This window comes from Papaver somniferum, chromosome 1 (assembly GCF_003573695.1).
Source record: "Papaver somniferum cultivar HN1 chromosome 1, ASM357369v1, whole genome shotgun sequence".
Lineage (NCBI taxonomy): Eukaryota > Viridiplantae > Streptophyta > Magnoliopsida > Ranunculales > Papaveraceae > Papaver > Papaver somniferum.
In genome coordinates this window covers 18734485-18757729 of record NC_039358.1, presented here as the reverse complement: position 1 = coordinate 18757729, position 23245 = coordinate 18734485, and the positions used below count along the sequence as shown (strand labels likewise).

The 23245-nt window shown below is 38.7% G+C and overlaps 1 protein-coding gene across 1 annotated transcript; it reads left to right on the top strand.

Annotated features, from left to right (window-relative positions):
• Positions 1-10738: 10738 nt before the first annotated feature.
• Positions 10739-21488, top strand: LOC113356375 (histone H2A.1-like). The gene is made up of 3 exons (XM_026599520.1): positions 10739-10747; positions 20768-20938; positions 21083-21488. The coding sequence occupies exons 1-3, from the start codon at positions 10739-10741 to the stop codon at positions 21320-21322; spliced, it is 420 nt and encodes a 139-aa protein (XP_026455305.1). The 3' UTR covers positions 21323-21488.
• The last annotated feature ends 1757 nt before the right edge of the window (positions 21489-23245 follow it).

Sequence of the window (23245 nt, the reverse complement as noted above, 5' to 3'; positions counted from 1 at the left end):
TGCTCAGTTCTTTGGTTTTCTGGGGTGTGAGAAGTGGTTTGTATCAGATTCATTAGGTTGCCTATTGTTCTCAATTACCACTTCGAGGGTGGTAATGGCATGGACTTGATCGGGTGAGGTTTCATTGCAGGATGATGTGCCTGTTTGAAATATCCTCTTTGGATTTTGTTGGGGTTGGCGGAAGTTACCCTTTTCTCTCTCGCTCATGGAATCACAGATTTGACCCATCTTTTGATCAATTTTTCTGACTTGCACCAGACTCTGGACATTCCTCTGTGGATAATCTCTTGTCGGTATTGTGTTGGATATGATTGTTGGAGGTTTGATTGTTGTTGAGGGTTCTAGGGTATTGATAACCTGATTGTTTTGATAGCTTGGTTGGGTTGAGATGGTCCTCCCTGAGTGGGTCCTTTGGACCATGAAAAGTTAGGGTGGTTTCTCCATCCTGGATTGTAGGTCTGTGAATAGGGTTATGCTCTTGTTTTTGAAACATGGCATGTGCCTGTTCAAGCCTAGATTCCTGGACTGCAAGCAAATCGGGCAATTTTGGAATTGATGGTTGGGATCGTTACAAGCGGCACATACAGACGAAGCGACATGTTCTCGGAGAGTAGTGGTGGAAGGTTTTGAATTTTTATGTAGTTCTAACTCTTCTAATCTCCTAACTATTGATGCCATGTTTGCTTTCCCTCGAAATCTGCTTCAATCCTAAAAGCCTTAGCTTCTGATGTAGTCTTTCTGGGTTCACGGATGGATTCCCACTGTTGCGTCTTTTCAGCTACTTCAATCAAGAAGTCCCAAGACGCATCAGCAGTTTTGTCTACGAATAGACCATTACACATCGACTCAACCGTTGTTCGGGTGGACACATCTAGACCTTCATACAAAATTTGCACAAGTCTCCATTTTTCAAAACCATGATGGGGACATTGGAGCAATAATTCATTGAATCTCTCCAGGTATCTAGCTAAGGTCTCACCCTCTAATTGCACAAAGCTATTCAGACTTTGACGAATTGTCGCAGTCTTGTGATTGGGAAAAACTTTTTGAAAAACTCCTTTATGAGGTCATCCCATGTCATGATGGATTGAGGCTGTAAAGCATAAAGCCAGGCCTTTGCCTTATCTTTCAGGGAGAAAGGAAAAGCCTTAACTTTAGGGTTTTCGGACATTTGAGTGAAACGCAGAGTTCCACAAATTTCCTCGAATTCTCTCACGTGGTGGTACGGGTTTTCATTCTCAATACCTCTAAAAATAGGAAGCATCTGTATTGTGCTTGATTTCAGCTCATAATGGCCATTAGCCTCGGGTAGCACAATACAAGAAGGTTGACTGGCTCTAGTTGGGTACATATAATCCTTGAGGGTACGGGGTTCTCCCATTGTTTCTGGTTGATCTGGACTGTCTCCCTCAGAACTTAGAATTTCGATAGGTTCGTCTGGGTTAATTCTAACAAGTCTGTTTGTTTGGTCTCTGTAGGTCACAATCATGTCCTAGTAGGTACCTTAACTAACATTTTAGTCAGAGCAATCGGAAACAATTTTTGGACCACAAAAAGGCCCAATATTTTGGTTTAAAATGGGTTTTGATGATTTGGTTTTGAGTGGGTTTTGGTTTTAATAAGGGATTTTGTTTTTGGTTTAAAATTGGGCTTTGGAAAATTTTTTGAACTAAACCTAGCATAAATTAGCACAACCCATAAAAGAAAATAAAAACAATAATAATAATTAAGACAAGCCCATAAAAGAAAAAGAAAAAGAAAAAGAAAAATAAAAGAAAAATAAAGACAAAAAATAATTACAGTCCCAAATAAAAAAAAGAAAAAGAAAATAAAGGAAAATAAAAATTATTACAATCCCAAATAAATAATTAAATTAATTATTACAAGCCCGAATTTGAATTTAGATGAGGCCCAAGTGGGTTAACTCGTGGGTTAGGCTTACTTGGTTTTTGGAGGGAAGCCCAAAAATAGGCTTTTGGTCCCCTTTTAGTTGCACAGCCCAGTTGGGCTTTAGGATCGTCCTAAGCAGCTCACGCTCAAGCCCAGCAACAACAGGTGGAACAGAGCCCAGCAACAGCAACAGCAACGAAGCCCACCTCAGTTGGAGTGGTGAAGCCCAGCGGTAATGGTGGCACAAGCCTACCTCAGTTGGACGAGCCCAGCAACTTGTTGAGATGCAGCAGCCCAGGAGCCCAGTTCGCAGATGAAGCAGCAGGCTTGGCTTGGTGTTGCTCGAGCCCAGCAAGATCAGCTTCAGCAGATCAGGACCAGCAGGGAGCTTGGCAGCACCAGCACAGCATCAAGCACCTGGTGAATCTCAGGAGACAGCTTCAAGAACAGCAAGCTAAGATGCAATTTTCAGCAGAGTATGCAGTTACAGAACAAGGCCACAGAACAGCAATGAAAACTTCAAAAATATGGCAGCCAGCTCCCCGGCAGCGGCGCCAAAAACTTGGTGTGAAAATGGGGTTGCACACAAAACTTGCAAGTATACAAGGTCAAGTTTTAGTATAGAGAGTAAGCAAGGGATTAGTCCACAGGGAGTGGGAGCATACAAGAAATTTTCCTAAGCTAGCAATGTAGACAAGGCACTATGGCAGTGAGCAAGGCAAAGTAATATGGTAATTGCAAAGAACCAAAACAGTTAACAAAGCAAAGATGACAAAACAGCATGGAACCAAGGCTGTGAGCCAAGGGCAGGGGTGAGTTTGTGCACTGATTTCAGTGCACAACAGCTTCAAAATGCAAGAAAAACAGTGAAGGAAAGTAAATTTAGCAGGGAACAAAACAGAACTGAAACTATAAGTGATTGTAAAGGATTTGTGGTTAAGCTAAGGGCTTAGAATCCACCTTTGTGTCCTATCCAAGCAATGTGATCCTAGGTTGAGTTGAAAATCCTATGCATACATCTAGAATGGGAGGAAAACTAATTTGCTCACTAGTTTGCCCCTAGCATTGACTGTCTTTTGACAGAACAATCAATCACAGGCACTATGAGCATCAATCTCTTCCCATTGCTCAATCAAAACAAACATCAGGATAACTATCCTAGCAATTCACCATTTGACAGTGCACTAGGCTTCATCTGAGCCTCAGCCTAATGCAGTTTAGCTCATGCTAAACATGTGTATAACAACAACATTCATCAAATAAGCTAAATTAAGATACAACATGAACACAGGTTGCACACAATCAACTGTAGCTAAAATGGAATTTGGAAAATGAAAATAGATTGCAAATATTGTTCACTGGCTAGCCCAGAGATGATTCTAACATTCACCCTTCATCTCTATTTATACCCAAAACATTCAATTAGGGTTTACAAGCATTTTCCCCAAATTTGATAAAATAAGGGTTCTTGGGGAATTGGGGAAAACTCACCGTACCCTCTGAATTCGTTGTCTCCTCTGCAATTGAGCGCTGACCCATGCTTCCACTTGCTCCTGTCAACTCGAACAACACTCCAAGTTGGTCTTCTCTCCACTGTAACTGAACTCTAGCTCTTCCTTTCTTGTTTGTAGCATCTAGGGTTGATGTGTTTCTGTGATGGTCGGGGAAGAAGGTGGTGATGGAGCTCGAGGTCTGGTAATGTCGGGGCATGATGGTGAAGGAGTTGCAGGTGATGGAAGAGAGGAAGTTTGGGGAAGAGAAGAAGAGGTCGACAGTTTGGGGAGAAGGGAGTGTTTGGCTTGAGGTCGATGGGTTTGGAAGTTAGGGTGTTGAGCGGGTGTGGCAAGGGGTGATGATTTGCGAGGAAACGCGTCGGATGTGAAGATGGTAGGTGGATCCAACGGTGAGATGGGAAGATATTGGAGAGACCGTAGGATGAGGAAATGCAGCAAAAAGGACGGCTCAAGATTGAGATGGGCGCTGCGATGTGAAGCGAGGACTTCGGAGTTTGATGTGCGATAATGGAGCGATCGTAGGATGCTGAAATGCTTCGATCTGACGGCTGAGAACCGAGGCGGGCTTGGGTTGAGATATTTGCGTAATTTCTCCCGGCCTTTCACTACTTTTCTGCTCTTTTCCGCTCCGCAATTCATCCAACTTTATTTATTACCTAAAAATGCAAAATTAATTAATAAAAATATTTAATCTTGAAAACAAGGAAAATACAGAATATGGGGTAAAATGTAGAATTTAATGCACAAAGGATGAGTTAAATGCCAACAAAAATATATAGAAATATGCACTTTTTAGCACTCATCAATTATACCATCAGGTACGCCGTTGGGAGGAGGGGGTATCTCCGTTGGAGGAATCACCAGGATTTGAGGCCGTTGAGGCGGTCCTAAAACCAACCATCTTGAAACCGATCGAATAGTATTGAAGAAATTGACTTTACAACCGAGAGATTAACCTCCCACTGTGGTCGCCAATTGTTTATGGGTGAAAACTATTTCTGCTGGTTTTGGTAATTTGAGGTGTGTGGATGAGAAATGAATCTAAACCCTAAACAAATGCACTGCACGGGAGTGCTTGTGATTCGAGAAATCAATCTGTACAACTCTGGCCTAAACCAAGAAATGGCCGTTCCAGACTTGCTTCGGTCACAAAGTGAAGGAGATGGGGTTGATCTTAGGTAGGGAAGTGAAGAAGGTGTTGAGATTGTGGAGGTGTTGGCTGTGTATGACTTGTATCAGAAAGCTGAACTGGCTTGCAGAATGTAAGCTATCAGTTCTGGTGTTTGGATACGGTTGTATCAACACTTGGTTTCTGTTGTCTTGTTCTGTCTTGGAAATAGGGAGGAGAACCTATTTATACAATTCATTGAGCCTAACCCACGTCTCTCATGGGAAGTGGAGAAAGTTGAGTGATGGAGTAGTGGAGTTGCGTGTGTTAGTGTCACACAATCAGGCTTTCCCACTTCTCCCATCATCACTAACCGTCCATGTCTTCCTGACACGTTCTTGTGATGGCGCGTTGTGCGCTACACGCTATAAACCGCCAGACCAATACCCCAGTAAGTATCCCCCAGTTTGTGACATGTTTGATGTCTCGAATGTGTGGATCGTGGGACCCACAAAAATTAGCATGTGATGCTAGATTAAATAACTAAGTTATTTAGGAAGTCAATACTTGTGAATTATCGTGTGTATTTTATGCAGGTAATGTATCAAATATATTCAGCATGTGTGAAGCATCGCTGTTTTAAGGCTTAACGGAGTAAGTCGCGGATTAAGCATCTTAAAATAGCATCACGTCCATCCATCTTCGAGTGATCGTTTGGAGGCTGTACAGGTAAGTCCTGACTTGGACGATCACTTTTTGTGGAAGAGTGGTGGACGGTGATCGTGGTGATGCCTCACTGGTCGCCTAACTCCTGTCTTAGGTTGTCCGTCCAAGCTGGTGAAGTTGGACGGACGAGATGGCTTGCAACCCACATCTGCGACCGTCGGATTAGGGTTTAGGAGGTGCTCGAATACCAACTTTTAGCTTGGTCGAATCCAAGCATGGGACATGTTTTTGGCAGTGCCGATTGGGCATGCGTGTAGACGGTATGCTGGTGTAGGTGTAGGTACCTCACTGTCCCATGGAGATGCGATCTAATCCACTCAATTTGTCTGGCAAAGAGGAGCGGTTGAGATTGATTTGCGACAGAAATCCCATGCCGCAAAGGAATTGAAGACCGCACGTCGAGCCTACTTCGGACGCGCGTTTCGAGACGACCAATCGTGGTCGGTCTTGGCCGATCAGTCAGGCGTGCAGTCGGCAGGCCAGTGTACACGTCCGTACCTTACTGTCCCGTGAAGATGTGATCTAAGCCACTCAATTTTTCCGGCAAAGTTGAGTGGTCGAGATCGATTTGCAGTTGAAAATTCATGGCCATGCCTATTTTGGGCGCACGAATCGAGACGACCAACCATAGTTGGCCTTGACCGATTAGTCATGTATATAGTCGGGCCCACGATGATTGTGTTGACATACTCTGGGCCCTTTGAATCTACATCTACACCCTCCATCAATGCCTGCGAAGATGGATGGTTGAGACTGATTTGCGACACATGTGATGTGCCGCAAACCCTAATTAGGGTTTCACGTCCACGCTGCTTTGGCCCTTTGAATCTTCTCCCATCATCACTAACCGTCCATGTCTTCCTGACACGTTCTTGTGATGGCGCATTGTGCGCTACACGCTATAAACAGCCAGACCAATACCCCAGTAAGTATCCCCCAGTTTGTGACATGTTTGATGTCTCGAATGTGTGGATCGTGGGACCCACAAAAAGTAGCATGTGATGCTAGATTAAATAACTAAGTTATTTATAGTCGATACTTATAAAGTATCGTGTCTATTTTATGCAGGTAATGCATCAAATATATTCAGCATGTGTGAAGCATCACTGTTTTAAGGCTTAACGGAGTAAGTCGCGGATTAAGCATCTTAAAATAGCATCACGTCCAGCCATCTTCGAATGATCGTTTGGAGGCTGTACAGGTAAGTCCTGACTTGGCCGATAACTTTGTGTGGAAAAGTGGTGGACGGTGATCATGGTGATGCCTCACTGGTCGCCTAATTCCTGTCTTAGGTTGTCCGTCCAAGCTGGTGAAGTTGGACGGACGAGATGGCTTGCAACCCACATCTGCGACCGTCGGATTAGGGTTTAGGAGGTGCTCGAACACCAACCTTTAGCTTGGTCTAATCCAAGCATGTGACACGTTTTTGGCAGGGCTGATTGGGCATGCGTGTAGACGACATGCTGGTGTAGGTGTTTGTACCTCACTGTACCATGGAGATGCGATCTAAGCCACTCAATTTGTCTGGCAAAGAGAATCGGCTGAGATTGATTTGCGACAGAAATCCCATGCCGCAAAGGAATTGAAGACTGCACGTCGAGCCTACTTCGGGCGCGCGTTTCGAGACGACCAACCATGGTCGGTCTTGGCCGATCAGTCAGGCGTGCAGTCGGCAGGCCAGTGTACACGTTCGTACCTTACTGTCCCATGAAGATGTGATCTAAGACACTCAATTTGTCCGGCAAAGTTGAGTGGTCGAGATCGATTTGCAGTTTAAAATGCGTGGCCATGCCTAGTTTGCGCACGAGTCGAGACGACCAACCATAGTTGGTCTTGACTGATTAGTCATGTATGTAGGCGGGCCCACGATGATTGTGTTGACATGCTCTGGTCCCTTTGAATCTACATCTACACCCTCCATCTATGCCTGCGAAGATGGATGGTTGAGACTGATTTGCGACACATGTGATGTGCCGCAAACCCTAATTAGGGTTTCACGTCCACGCTGCTTTGGCTGGATGAATTGGAAATCCACGCTTCTCCTTTGGTGAGGCCGACCATGTGGGGCCCATGTTGGGACGATGGTGAACGCGTCAATACCTGCCTGGTGGCTATGGGTCCGATCTAAGCCATCCAATCATGCCGGTGAAATTGGATGGTCGTGATCAATTTGAGACCTTTAGTGAAATTTCCTGCGACCCTCAATTCTTCGCGCTGACACAACTTCGGACAAACGTATATTGCAATCTGGTCAGGTTAAGGAAGAGTCGGTCATGCAGGTAGGAAGGAGGTCTTCCGGTGTACACCACGGCGCTTGTTCGATCGGTTTTGGGCTGATTCACGCCGGTGAAGTTGGACGGACGTGATGAACTTGAGACTGCCATAGGCGGCCTTTATTTGTACGATTCCTCCAAGCTGCTCCATACCAGTCTGGACATCCAACTTCAGGCTGGTGTTCGGTGGTAGTTTGGAAGGCATGGTAGGTATTCGACCGACCAGGGCATAAGTGGGCCAGCTGGTGTTCATTAATGTAGTAGCCTGCTCCTGCTGAGGATCGTATAGGCTGGTTAAATCGTGCGGCCGACAATTATTTCTGAGACTGATATGGACAGTCCAGATTCAAATATGTTTAATCGGGCTAGTATAACACACCGAGAGATGTAGCCTGTACGAGTATTTCGTGCATACCTCATTATCAACGTTTGTAGATTCATGTTACTCTGCTGAGAGCAACACTCAGTCGTCATGCCGCACTAATAATGAGAGTTCAGCAGAACAGGAAATACAATGCTAGTCATGTATTAATTGATAACGCTATAAATTCACAGGGTATAAGAGATTGTTGCTACATGCTCCAACCTGGATGAATTAGTAAAGTGGTGAAGTATTCATCACTTATCAGTGGCTCTATCCTTTGCAGGATGTCAGCGCATAATTTTTTGGCTTTTTACAATTTTAGCCTTAAATGAAAATCCACCATCAACATTAAGTCCCCTACCTAGCACATAATGGTTACACTATTGTGGGGTAGGCATGAGATGGTGACAAATTTGTATACTAAAATGACCAAGCTAGAGTAAATACATATTTACCGCATAAACATCGCCAGGTGGAGCTGGTCAAACTAGGGTTTAGGAGAAAAGCACGACTTGGTCGGCGTTGAGACCTCGGGATAAGCTCTGCTGTAGCTGATTCGGTCTTTCTTAGGGTTTTATTCAACATGTATGCGGGGTTTAAAACCGCAATTCATTGATAGGCTTTTCTTGCAGAAACTCTATCTCTTCAACATGTCGAACAACAACAGATCATTTTCTTCGTATCACCCAGGATCTTCTGTTAAACGCGCACGCCCATCTGAGGTTCAAGATGAACAGCTTTGCGATGGCTCTCCTGTTAGATCCAACAAGCACCATCAACACCAACAAGCACAATTCTTTCAACGTATCCAGTCTAGCTCCGATTCTATTCCGCTTCCAAGTCCGCTAACTCTAGATCCAATCTTATTCCTTACCAAACCAACTCGTGCTCATATTCCACTCCCTACCATCTCATCTGTATCGATCTCCACTTCTCATTATTCTAATTCCTTATCTAGACAATGAAGATGCACCTACACAACAGTGATGAGTTGAGAAATGGTAAGATTTCCTCTACGCTCTACCTTTCCTGTTTATTTCCTTATATGAGCTTAAAAGATGTATAAATGTAAGCATGCATTGATATTATATCATATTTCTACAAAAGACAACAATTTCCTACGACAATGCAGCAAGTCTACTTGATACTGATTGCAGTAAAAGACCATAAATGGAATGAAACCACACGTGATTCTGCATTCGTATACATATAAAAAACAAAAGCTAGTAGCACTACAACAAAAATATTTATGGATCATCCTTAAAAATTGTGATCTAACTACTAGTTGTCTATGATCTTTCACATATGATCTTGTTGAAGATTTGTTTATGATTATAAATAATTTTGATATGGATTTGTTGTATGGAGATGAGGGATTAAGTTTCTATTCACACTCTTCTATTCAATTATCTTAGATAGGTTACATTCTTATTCTTCATCTCTTTCTTTATATACTAGGTTTAGATAAGACCTAATATTTGAGATAAGGTTACACTACTTCAGGTGCAAAAGGTAAACATCACATAACTAACATACTAATTCATGTGAAGAACGTAAACTTCACATTAACTAACAATCTCCTCCTTAATATGATGTTCTAGAACTCCTAATAATTCACTGAAATTCTAAAAAATTTCTTTGGGAAGTGCCTTGGTGAATATGTCCGTCAATTTAATATAATAGCATTTTGAGTAATATGACTCGGATATAGCACATTTAAACCCCAATAAAAGCCATAATTATTTTCATGTCCTATTTTAAGTGTCGCACATGTTCCTCTTTAGGTCATATATTCTTTCTACTGCATCCTACCCCTTTCTGCATTCACCTGCGTGACCCTAGAAGTCGAAGGCGCAGGGATACTGAGGGAACTAAGTAGCTAGGGGTAGTCTGCTTGGTTTCAACTATACGAAGTTGGTATTAGATTTTGTATATAGCGGCTTAACTCTGAGAGTATTCAAAACTGGATTAGGTTTCGGGTTTTCTGCATTTGCGGTTTCCTCGTTAATTAACAAAATCTTGTGTTGTGTTATTTACTTTACTTCTGCGTTATAATTGTTTTATATTATAATAAAGTAAATACACTTGTGCGTGGATCCTAATCACTTGATATTGATCCTATAGTAAATCGGTTTCGGACCATAACTATTATCAAGTATATCAAGTTGCCGTATTGTCTCGACTTTGTCCATAGATGATCACACTTGGTATTGGACTTATAGGTTGAAACAAGGTGGCAGAGGTAGATGTGGGTCATTTTGATGAGTTTGGTCATAAACAAGAGAGTAAGAATGAAAAGAAGTTGAAATGGCTTATGTAGTGGTTGTATGTGAGATTGTAGGTGGTATGAGGAGCAATATTGAGAAATGTAAATGGACACAGAATTAGATATGAGAAGAGTTCGCAGGGAAGGAGTTGGTTTTCCCGGTGATATTGGTTAACTGGTGTTGTTGGTAACTTATGACCTGTGATATTGAGAAGAAGATCCTGGTGTTAAATTCAAGCTGAAGATGATGTTGCTACAGAGTGTGGTTTGAGGTATCAGTGAATAGCTGTGTTAGAATGGGTCTTGCATTTGAAATTGCAAGTAAAAGAGCAAAGCAGGGAAGGCTGAAATGATGGAGATGAATAACAGTGAAGCAAGCAGAGGTGATATTGTCGTAGCTTGAGGTTGATTGATACAGAGATAGAGCTGGTAAGAATGGCATGAAGCTGCAGTACAAGTGGTGATATGTGAATGAAATGGCCGACAGTTGGAGGAAGTAAGTTGAAGATGTGTTGTCAGTTCCATAGAACTGACAAGCCAAATACTAATTGGGTTGTGAGCTTTTATTAGGCTGGATTTTTAGTAGAATGACAAGAGATGGCTGCGGTGAGTTTTGTGGGATATATGGCCTAGATTTGGAAGTCGGGAGATTTGAAGTTATTGGATTATAAAAGGCTTAAGCGGCTTCAACAAAGGAATTTTATATTATCTTCTACTACTTTTGTTCTAGGGTTTAGGAACATGAAAACTGATAAGTGCATAATTCATATGATTTTAGTGTCCATTCCATACTTGTTTTAGCTATTATTCTTGCATGTATTTGTATTATTACCATTGCTTTCTCTTATTTGTCTCTATTAGGTGAATAATCCAAAAAGGAGCTAAAAAGTGCTGAAAAGAGCTAAGAAGAGAAGTATCCCAAGTATCCAAGTGCCCAAGTCCAATAGAAGTGGAAGAAGTGCGACGAAAAGGAGCAAAACGCTCATAATCAAGACACAGGCCAAAGACCGATCTTAACTCATTCAAATTAAGTATTTATCATCATCATCTTGAAGATAATTGAAATATAAAAAGAATGCAAAAAGAATGAGGACATTCCGAGTTTGGATGAAGAAGTTGTGGCCAAAACAGTTTTCATTGAATACCGAAGTCAGTGAAGTCCGCGAACTGGGTTTGTGAACCGAGTTAGCAGACTTATTTCCGACAATATCTGCTGGGATTTGAAGTTTGCGGACTGGGTACGCGAACTTATCAAATGGAAAACGTGTATTCACATCTTGGAAGGCCTAAGGGCACGTTTGAAGTCGTTAGGTCATATTTTCGGGTCGGGTTCCTAAACCTAACTAAATACTTGGAGACCAAGCAATGTAAACCTATAAAAAGATATTAGGTTATGTAAAAATATCATCAAATCTCATATCACAAGTTCTACATCAAAACCTACGGTTTACCCCTTTAGGGGGAAACCACCATTATTCCTCTTCTTTGTAATATGAGTAGCTAAATCCTTTGTTGATGAATTCAATGTTCTAAGCGTGAAGCTTTATTAATAATACAAATATATTGAGAGTTTTTATCATCATTGTTTGTCTTTACCATATCTAGGGTTTATGAGTGACTCTTATATTGATTTGGGAGGCCATCTAGATCAGTATATTGATTGTTCTATTGCTAGTGGAAGTTATGAGATAAGTAATCGTCGATTATCTCTCTACACAAGTAGAAATCGCGAGACCTTACAGAGTTTATGTGTAGCAATCGTGTGTGAAGATAACACCAGCAAGTAAACCTTGAGCTAAGAGTTTAACTACTAGTATCAACCTAATTCACAAAGCTTAAAGCATTCGATTGGATTACACCTTGAGTGAGCTACTACTTGGTGGTTCAGTTGAATAGAATCTGATATTGGAGAGCTTTTGTATCCGTGGTAAAAGGAGTTTTGGGGATAGTACTGAGCTAGCTGTTATTCTACGGTTGGTGATGAATGGTTCTTATGAACAATAGATAAGTATATTAATCCAGTTATCGCTTGGTAACGGCGAAGGATTCCTTGATCATCTTTCTTTTATTATTATCTTTTTATTAATCTTAAAACCAAAACCCCCCTTTGTTATTTACTTTATCTTGCTGATCAAATAACCTATCTTAAGTTGTATTCCTTAAGATCACTAACATGGAGTCGGTTCAAGGTTTCCTTTCGACAAGATTTCGTCTGATCATCAGTAGATATAGAAGCTGGTTTCTCATCCTCTTATGACTTGATGTAGTTAGGCAAACTACCATCATCATGATTTGTTTCGGATGTGATCAAACAAGTTTTGTTATTACAATCTTTCGAAGACGAGCAAGGACCTTTGATTTCTTCATCAGAAGAAATTACAACAGAATCATTAGTCAGAGTCATAGGATGTATCTCTTTATCTTGAGTAAGAGATTTAAGGGCTTATAATTTGACAGTGAGATCCACATTCTCTTTGGATAGAATATTCAGTTGAATGTATTTATATCTGATCTCATTCTTAAGAATATTTGACTCTGTCTTTAATATTAACACTTTCGAAGACAGAAATTTTATAGGCTTTAGGAGTTTTACCAACTCTTTATCAGCATCTTCTTTTCCATCAGAGAACGACTCAGATGTACACTTGATCTTCGTAACTCCTGGATCATGGGTCAACGAATTGGTAACATCTTCAACTTTTGAGTATTTATACTCTTGCATAACATTAACTGAATCAGACATAGATTCAGTTCTTATAGGATCTCACCAAACACAGATTGTTAAATATTTTCGTGTTTGCCTGCTCTGAAACCAATTGAAAAGACGAGGGTACCCAAATATACCTCAATCTAAAACTTTTCCACCTATAAGTCCTTTCTCCGAAAGTGATTGTCTATGGATTGAGTCAAGACAATACAACTAATCAGTTCACACTTCGTGTGATCGTCTATGGATACGAGATCGAGACAATACGAAAACAAGATAACTTGTGTGATTGACTATGGATACAAGATCGAGACAATACAACAACGAAGTATGATTACTTGATAAAGGGTTTAGACTTAACCAAACACAATAGGATTGTTATCAAGTAAATAGGAATTTACGTTTGTGTATTTTAATTCTAATTATGATAAAAACAATTATAATTGCGGAAATAGAAAAGTAAAAGATACAACAAGATTTTATTAACGAGGAAAGCGCAAATGCAGAAAAACCCCGGGACTTTGTCAAGAATTGAATACTCTCAAGATTAGGCTGCTATACAAAATCTAAACCAACTTTGTGTAGTTGAGACCCAACAACTAAACCTATAGTTCACTTAGTTCCGTCTGTATCCCTGCGCCTCCAACTTGTAATAAGTCACGCACTTGGAACAATTCCTTTGGTTCGTATTCCAAATAGTAAAGGAACAACAAATTTGTTCGGTAACAACTTTTTCAAACAAGTGATATGAGTTTGATAAAAGGCTCTTCCGTTTATCCCGATTAACTCCTTTGTTAGGTTTTTAGATCTATCTCAATACAACCACCAAAGCAATTGTCTAGATTTTGCAATCAATACTTCTTAGTCACAAAGAAAATATATTGATGTCGATCTACTCAACTAATCAATCACGATTATCACAAAGATAAACGATTATAGTTGGATCCCCAGCCGATCAAATATTGTGCACACCAAAGTTTATGAACTCAAACAAGCAATCTTCCTCGTCTTCAAATCTTCTTAGATCTTCAATAAACATCTGCACACAATCAACTTGAATCTCTTGTCATCAATCACACACAGAACGGAGTCTGTTAACAATGAACTATCACAAGACGTCTTTAGATCTACAAACAGTCTAAGGATCCTCGTCGAAACTTCGATCTAGTTTGAGTGAATCTTATATCAGAAGAGAAGATTCTCAAGCATAAGCAAACTAGGTGCAATCAAAGTTCAACCACCGTTAGCCAATCAAATTAATCGAGAACTAATAATAAACAACAATTATCTAGTTTCCCACCAATGGTACTCGTAGATCTTCCCAATCCCAAAGAGGTCTTTAAAACGAGCGCTCGTAATAGAATTCGCCTAATTAGGGTACTTTCCTCTCCGAATAGACGGATCCACCAGTAACAACACAACTAGGTAGTTTGCTGGCCCTGAGGATTAGTTTGCTTGAAATGCAAACTTCAATATTTATAGACCAAGGAAGTTTGGACACCAAGGAATTTCCAAAACCGAAAATATTCTCAAGATATGCAATAAATTTCCAAATACGGTTTTCATAATTCCTGGAAATGCTCTGTCCAAATATTGACCGAAATCTCAGTAGAAAATCTCCAATTAGTAAACGCACAATACCAATTTTTATTTTTTAAAGATATGCATTTTAATTGCTGGAAATTAAAAGCATATAAAACTAAAAATCTTAATTAAAAGATTTTCAATTTATTTCGATCCGGGATTCTTTCCTTTAGATATTAAGGAATATCTTTGAACAATAAAAGATAAGACGAGTTTAGAATCTGCACATGTTCAAAGTATGTCGACATCTTTACTTTGTAAATCTTTTTTCATATTTACAATCTTGGAACCGATTTCCCATACTTCTAAACGAGTTTAGAATCGGTTCATATGATTTTCAAGAACTATGTGATTGATCAAAAACATTCAATCACAATTCATGGGTTTAACGTTTCTACCAAAACAAGTTTCGGTTCTACCTCCATGTGGGTACTAAGATCGGTCACACTAGTTACCAAAAGTTGGTTGACTAGGTACTAGGATCGGTTACCACATATATATGGTATAAACTTGTATTCGGTTGCACAAGTTATAGGATCGGTCACACCAATTACTAAAACTTGTTAACCTACTACAAGGATCGATTACACGTTTTGTCATTAGTCCCAACCAAGTTCTAGGATCGGTTACCTAATGACTAGGAATGGTCACACCAATTACAAATATCGATCATACCATCTCAGGTGATTACTTAAGATCGGTTTCACTAATAAAAGTCATACTAATACAAAAGTCAGGCATTGTGAATAGTTTTACCAATATACATAAACAAGTTATGAGAGGTTATACTAAACACACATATTGGTAATCCAAAGATTTGCAATGAATAACAATACCAATAAGCCTAGCGATTCCTCTTTTGATTCACAAAACAAGTTTATGAATGTACTTCCTTTAAACGAATGTAAAACATTGTTTCCTAGGATGAAATCTTCACCCATACACATACACATAATCACAATAGCATTTATACGATTATGTCGATGTCTTATATATGAAGTTCAAAAGATAGACGTTATACTTCATATTGTAATTCCTTAATACTATCGACTTGAAAGATACGTTAGGAATGAAATAGTTCAAGTCAAATATTACTAACCTCAAGTAGAAGGATGATGTTGTCATTGTAGCTCTTTACTTCTTCACATTCTTCAAGTCTTCACGTAATACTTGTAAGTCTCATATCTTAGTAACTTTCTAGCTAACCTATACGAAGTTGACTCTAGTAAATAATCAAGCAACTCTTTAAATGATTTTGATTCACTAAAATATGACAACCAAACTTGATGTACCAACGCTTGGTGGGTTCAACCGAGCTATGCTCTAACAGAGTATTGTACCTAAACGTGTGCACCTTTGTTGGCTCAACAATAGTTAACCGAAGTTAGCCATATGAACACTTTCATATCAACCATATTCATCTTAACCATAACTAGTTAAAATGACTCAAATGAAACTAGTTCTAGAGTTCTTCAATTGTTTATATTCTCATAGAAGTATACAAGACACAATTGAAGCAAAATTCATTTTGATTCACTCGAATCAATTCATGAACATTATAGCCACGGTTTGCAAAAAATTGCATTTCTTAATATGTAAATGTATTAGTTCATGAATAAAACGATTTTAGAACATAACCTACTCAAGTATGCAAACGGGTACGCATACCTAAGTAGCCGGACCTGGACTGTGTTCGCCAGTATGCAAACGTGTACGCATATTGTCGTTCACATCCGAACTCAGTTGAATATAGTGGGCGTACGGGTGCGCATACTAAAGTTCTCGGACTTCAACTGACTTCGCCAGTACGCATACGTGTATGCATCCTATAGCTCCTAGACTTCACATGACCAACCAGTACGCATACGGGTATGCATACCAGATTGTCGGTCTTGGACCACACATATGAAAGTACGCATACTGTGTTTATATCCAATCATGGTTAATCCTTCTAAAGTCCCATTTCAATCATTGAAACATTCTCGGAAGACGGGAATAGTTGTCTCACACAAACTTGCTTCAAAATTTTTTTCAAGTGATCGAATGATCAATATGAAACATTCCAAGTCTACATCAAATGATGTCTCATACAAATCATGTAAGATGTTACAAGGCGATTTTCACATGATCATCTTTTGACTTTCGTCAAGAATATAAGATGAACTTGGTTAAAGCGAAAGCTTACCAACACATATTTCGAGAGACATGTAAGCGAGTTAAACTCAACTCGAAATATGAAATGTGTATAATCGAAGTCTATATAGCGATACGACTTTTGTCTCAATGAGGAGATAGAGTAGATAGACTTTTGAGTGATAGATGAGTTCAAGTCTCCACATAACTTTTGTTGATGAAATTCCACAAGCTCCCCTTAGTAGTTCTTCATCTTCAATCGATGAACGCTGTGAAGTCTAATGCTCAACTACACTTTTTATCCTAATTCGAGACTTAGCTATAAGTAGACTAGAAACCAAGACTTATAGTTTTGACAACTAAACTTGGAAAACAAGCTTGAGATAGCAACGCTTGCGAGTTTGAACGATCAGTGCTCTAACATGAATGGACTCCTTTCTTCATGAACCTTATGTTCCAATATCCGTTGACGACAAGGAGTTCGGGGACAATAAAGAATTTTTTAAGAATCTTAATGTCTAGGGAACTTCTCATGAGAATTTATTCTTATGTTTATGAAGGATAACTAGGGTTTGGTATATCAATTATTGCGATTACACATAGCTATGTTAAACGATTTTCATCTTGCAATGTTTTTAGATTTATTTATTTAAATTCTAAAGTTATTTGGAAGATGGTTTTTGCAGTATTTAATGTTTTTGATTTCAAATATTGCAATTGCTTATGAGATGTATGCCTTTACGTTCGTGAACTGTGCTAGCATCTCATATATGCTCAAAAGTTAAGTCTATTATGTATTTATGCAACTATTGATAAAAGACAAAATGAACTTTTGGAAAATTCTGCAGCATTGATCTTTCCCTGATCCACTTTTATGTGAAAGTACCGTGTGGCTCCGTAAGTTTTATTATATTGAGTGTTCCTGATTAAATTAATCAATAAGGTCTTCTTGTGGTTCATTTATTTGAGTTTACTGGATACAAATTCATGTGATTTTTTAATGTCCAAAGAAATCCTTATTTTCTCGTAAAAGTAAGGTCGTTCATGTTGTTGTCTCGGGAATGACATAAAATGGGGGAGAGTTCTTAGATGAACTTGTGCTTAATAGCCATATCTTTGTGGGGAGTGCGGTTGTGGAATATTATAGGAGTTATCTTGTATCTTTATGAACTCCCTGATTAATACACTAAGTTTCGACTACGTGAAATCATCAAAACAAAGTTGAATTGTTCTATTTTAGTCATGAATTATCTTTTTGGAAATTTCATTATGATCCCGTGGTTTTCGTACCTTTGCCAATAAAAATGGGAGAAATATTTGGTAGTTCACACTACATACATATGGTTTACGGATCATTATGTATGGGGGAGTGGTTTTCATTGTAAGATGGAAGTATAGACTAGGGGGGATACATACCACCATAGTATTATTTTAAAGTTGCGATACAATTTGACTTTAATTCTCTATAATAATACTATGACACTGTATAAAAATGATTGAGAACATCTGTTTTCTTATTGTTATGGCTACGGATCTTCAATAACAATGATGCTGAGTTGAACACGTTCAGAATCGCTGGAGTACTTGGAGTAACGAAGAATTCAAGGAAAGTTGAAGAGCCATGGAAATCAAGCACGGTGGATGAGAAGCTACAAAGTTTATTTATTTTATAATCCATATGTATTGATAGTTTTGTCAATAAATTTAACAAAGGGGAAGATTGTTAGAGCACTGCTCGGTCGAAGTCGCAAGCGTTGTTATCTCAAGCTTGTTTGTCAAGTTTAGTTGATTAAAACTATATACTTGATTTCTAGTCTACTTATAGCTATGTCTCGGATTAGGATACAATGTGTGGTTGATCTTTAGACTTCACGACGTTCACCAATTGAAGAAGAAGATCTACTAAGGAGCTTGGAGGAACTTCATCAACAAAAGGTATGTAGAGGCTAAAACTTTTCTATCACTCAGAAGTTTTTTCTATTCTATCTTCTAATGAGACTAAGTCGTATAGCTATATAGACTTTTACATTATACACATTTGATCTTTCAAGCCGAGTTTATCTCGCTTATCTATTTCTTGAAATACGTGTTGGAAGCTTTTAGCGTTAGCTATATTCATCTTTTTCTTGAAAAGTTTAGTTGGAAACTAAATATTAAGTCAAAATATGATAATGTGAAAATTACCTTGATCATCTTACATGATTTGTGTGAGACAGTCATTTGATGTTAGATCGGAAGGTTTTATATTGATCATTTGAAAATTAAATGAAGCTAATGGTATGTGTAAGATAACCATTATCGTGTTCTAAGGATGTGTCAATGATTGAAGTAAGAGTTTAGAACGATTACCCATGTCTGGATACAACACGGTATGCATACCTAGTATGCGAATTGTATTGTGATGATTCAGGTCCGGAACTCTTGTTTGCGTACCTAGTATGCGAATGGATTTACATGAGAAGGTCCAGAACTCTTGTTTGCGTACCTAGTATGCCAACGGGTTTACCTGAGTTGGGTCCGCAATGGCTGTTCGCAAACCGGGTTTGCGAACGACTTGACTAAGGCAAGGTCTGGAGCTGCTGTTCGCGTACCCAATTTGCGAACATAGTGGTTAAGTTCTAAAATCGGTAATGTATGATTCTCATACTCATGAACTAAAACATTTATGATTTAAGGAATGCAAATTAACTTGGCAAAAAGTGGCTTAATGTTCATGAATTGATTATTGTATAAGTATTTTGTAAGATCACGAACCAAACCGATTTCGTTTCAATTTGTTCATGAATATTTGTATGAGATAGTGAACAATTGAACAACTCTATTTGAAACACAATTAGATTCATTTGATTATCTATCACGATTGATTGGTCATCATATTTGATCTATAAGTATTAGATGAATATGGTTAAATCAAAAGTGTTCATATGGCTAACTTTGGTTAACAGTTATTGAGCCAACCCAATATACACGTTTAGGTACGGTTACTCATATCTAAATATAAGTACATTTCATTTGTGTGTAACAAGATAAGACCATCTAACAGTGGAGATTAATTGCTTAAATTCTAAGCAGACTTAGCTTGAATCTTAAATCAGGAGTTCATCTAACGGTGAATATTGAATGCTTTGTTACTAAGTTATCTTAGCTTTGATTGTAAGCAACCCTGATTTGAAAGGCCATATAAGGGAGAACTCTAGCATCTGGAAAACCTAATCCCGACACTTCCATGTGTTCTAGTTGCAAAATAGAGTTTATTCTCCTTTAACCTAGGTTTTCCAAAACCATTATTAGGTTAACGACTTGAAGACTTTATTTGGGATTCGTGAAGCCAGATCCAACTATTTTCTCTGTAGTTGCGTATTCTAGTCTTACTTTTTCTATCGTATTGAGTTTTATCTTCTCTAAGATTTACTCGAGATTTATCTCCAATAGGTAAGATATAAAAAGTAATCACAACAGTTCTTCGTCTCAGACTCTTGTGATTCCACAATAACTTCTTCTGTTAATCAGTTAGGTTATTGTGAGATGAATAATATTTCTAGGCTGCTCTTCGGGAGTATAAGACCGAATTATTAGTTGGTTCATGTTCACCTTGATCTTTGTATCAAAAGATGAAACAAAAATAATAAAGGATAGACATATCTGTGGGACACAAATTTGTTTCTTAGTTGTGGGTGAGATCAATTAAGGGATTCAAGTGCGCAGAATCCGGCGTGGTTCTAAAGGCGTAAGGAACGCGACTGTACCTTAATCAGTGTGAGACTTGGTTAGGGCTCAACTACATTCCAGTCCGAAGTTAACTTGTGGTAGGCTAGAGCCTGTAACCGCTTAATATAATGTGTTGTTCAAATATGGACTAGGTCCCCGGATTTTTCTGCATTTGCGGTTTCCTCGTTAACAAAATTTCTGGTGTCCGTGTTATTTCTTTTCCGTATTATATTTGTTTATATAATTGAAATATCACAGGTTGTGCGTAGTTCAATCAGTTGATAAATCTGACATTGATTGTTGGATAGAACTTGACTGACACTTGGGCATTGGTCTTTGGTACCGTCCAAGTTAATTCTCATATCAATCAGTCTCACGGATTTCTATCTAGTTGATTTACTGATTGTATTGAGAAAGAGATAAAGCTCTTTGATATCTTTTTTGATTGAGTCTCACTTTTAAGTTGGTGCTCTCGGAATTATATTGGAGTTTAGTCCATACAAATTGTCGAACGAAAGAAAGCAGTAACAAAATCAGTCAAAGCTGGATTACAATTCCCAGCTGGTAGAATCACTCGTTTCTTGAAGAAAGGTCGTTATGCTCAACGTGTTGGTTCCGGTGCTCCTGTTTATCTCGCCGCCGTTCTTGAATATCTAGCTGCCGAGGTAAAAATCAAAATACAATCCCCTCTGATTTTTGAATTTATAACTTCTGATTGAAGTCCTTGATTTGAGATCTGGGTTTTGCTTCTTATCTGATTCTGGATCTGGGTTTTTGCTTAATTTAAATTTGATTGTGTGTTTTTTTAGGTTTTGGAATTGGCTGGAAATGCTGCTAGGGATAACAAGAAATCAAGGATTATACCAAGGCATGTACTTTTAGCAGTAAGGAACGACGAAGAATTAGGAAAGTTACTCGTCGGTGTTACTATTGCTAGCGGTGGAGTTCTCCCAAATATCAACTCTGTTTTGTTACCAAAGAAGGGTCTTGAGAAGGAATCTACACCTAAATCTCCTGCTGGAAAATCTCCAAGGAAAGCTGCTGCCTAAGTATTTTGTACACTTTCTGAAAATGGTCATCATGTAATGAAATTTAGGGACTCTGGGATCTGCTTTTTAGGTTTAGTTTTTTTGATTAGAAATCAGTTTCAGGTTTCAATGTTCATATGGTTTGTTGGAATATAGCTAATCAATGGAATCGCTCGTTTTATCTCTATTTCTCTCGTTCTTCTTTTGGAAAAGCCCTCACTAGTATACTTCTTCCCAGAGTTTGAAATTGCTTAAATTGTTAGTTCGTCGTACTTTTTAGGCTTATGAGAATTACTTCTTCCCAGAGTTAGTGAAATGGGTTCAGGTTCTCTGTCAAATTTCTTAGGATGGTAGCTGCTTATACTCTACTAATATTACATGAAGTTTCATCAATCGATTTTTGCTTAATTTGTTTGATTTTAGCGATACTAGCGATACATTTGAAAGTTTTATCCATTCATAGCCCTAATTACGGAGATCGTATATTATTCAAGCTGCAGCAAATGTCTATGAACTCAGTAGAAGAAATGCCTCAACAATTTGTTTTCGAGATTGTATCGATTGATGCAGTTGTTTTAGGTTCTGTACCTCAGTGCCTGCATAAACAACTCAAAATGAGAAATGGAAAGCCTCACTGCGTTCTCCTTCCCGCCTGAGAAATAATATAATTTTTCTTGATGGGTCTGTAAGTAATGTGTTTAGAAAAGCGTTAAGACCTGAAGAAGGTTTGAAAGAATTGGAACATCAAAGAAAAAAACAAGAAATTGTGATCCTAAGTGAAACCATTATATCACCTAAATTGATGAAGATCTTAGATATAAACAAGCGTCACTTTGCAAATTCAAAACAACATGAGTCCAACAATACCAATCAATTGAGTGGGATAAGAAACGATACATGGCCACTCGTGTGTCTCATAAATGACCAGATGCTAAAGCCACAAACATTTTTATGAGCAGCTGACATTATAACAGACATTCAAACTCCCATTCAATTCAAACTGGACATTAATTGCAAGTTGATGCAAGAAACTCCCGTTGAATTCAAATTTAACAGGGGTTGGCAGTTGGCACCGAATGGAATTGGATGTCCTTAGTATTTTCTGATCCCACCATTATGTAGTGCAAAAGAGGCGGTGTCCTGTCATCTTCAACTCGATCGTATGCACTCACTAAACTCCAATACCTCCAATACGTCACTAAACTTCAATAGTAAAGAGAAATCGGGTAAAATGGACGAGTATCTAACAAATTTGGTCGTGATGGACGAGTAAAATATGGGTATGGGTGAAGTGGAGGGTGCCAGCTGCTTTTGTAACAGACTATTATATTCCGGGAAACACATTTGAAAGACAAGTTGATCTTTCTCTGTAGACTTTACTAGACTTGTAGAAATAAAACCTCTTTTTCTCTTCTATGGGAACTGTCTTCTTCCTCCATCATCTCCATTTTCAACACCAACAAAAACATCGACGCCACCAACATCATCTTCGTCTAATATTTTTCTCCATCACCAAAAACACAAACACCAACATCACCATCTCCACAACCAAAAAATACCACCGTCACCCCCAAAAACCTCCAGCAAGAGAAAGAATTGAAGAAAAAATAGAAGAAGAACACACACACACAAAAAAAAGAGAAGCCAATTTCATGTAAGTTTAAACTGGATGCACCTGGTTGCATCTTGTGTTATTCTTGGATGATTTTGAATTTATAGAAGTTTAAGTTATTCTTGGATGAATTTGAATTTATAGAAGATTAAATTGAATGAAACTGGTTGCATCTCGTGTTACTCTTGGATGAATCCAAATGTATCCAACTTCAAACCGAATGAAACTGGTTGCATCGTGTGTTACTCTTGGGTGAATCCAGATTTATCCAACTTAAAAACTGAATGAAACTGGGTTACATCGTGTGTTACGTATTCTTGGGTGCATCCTGA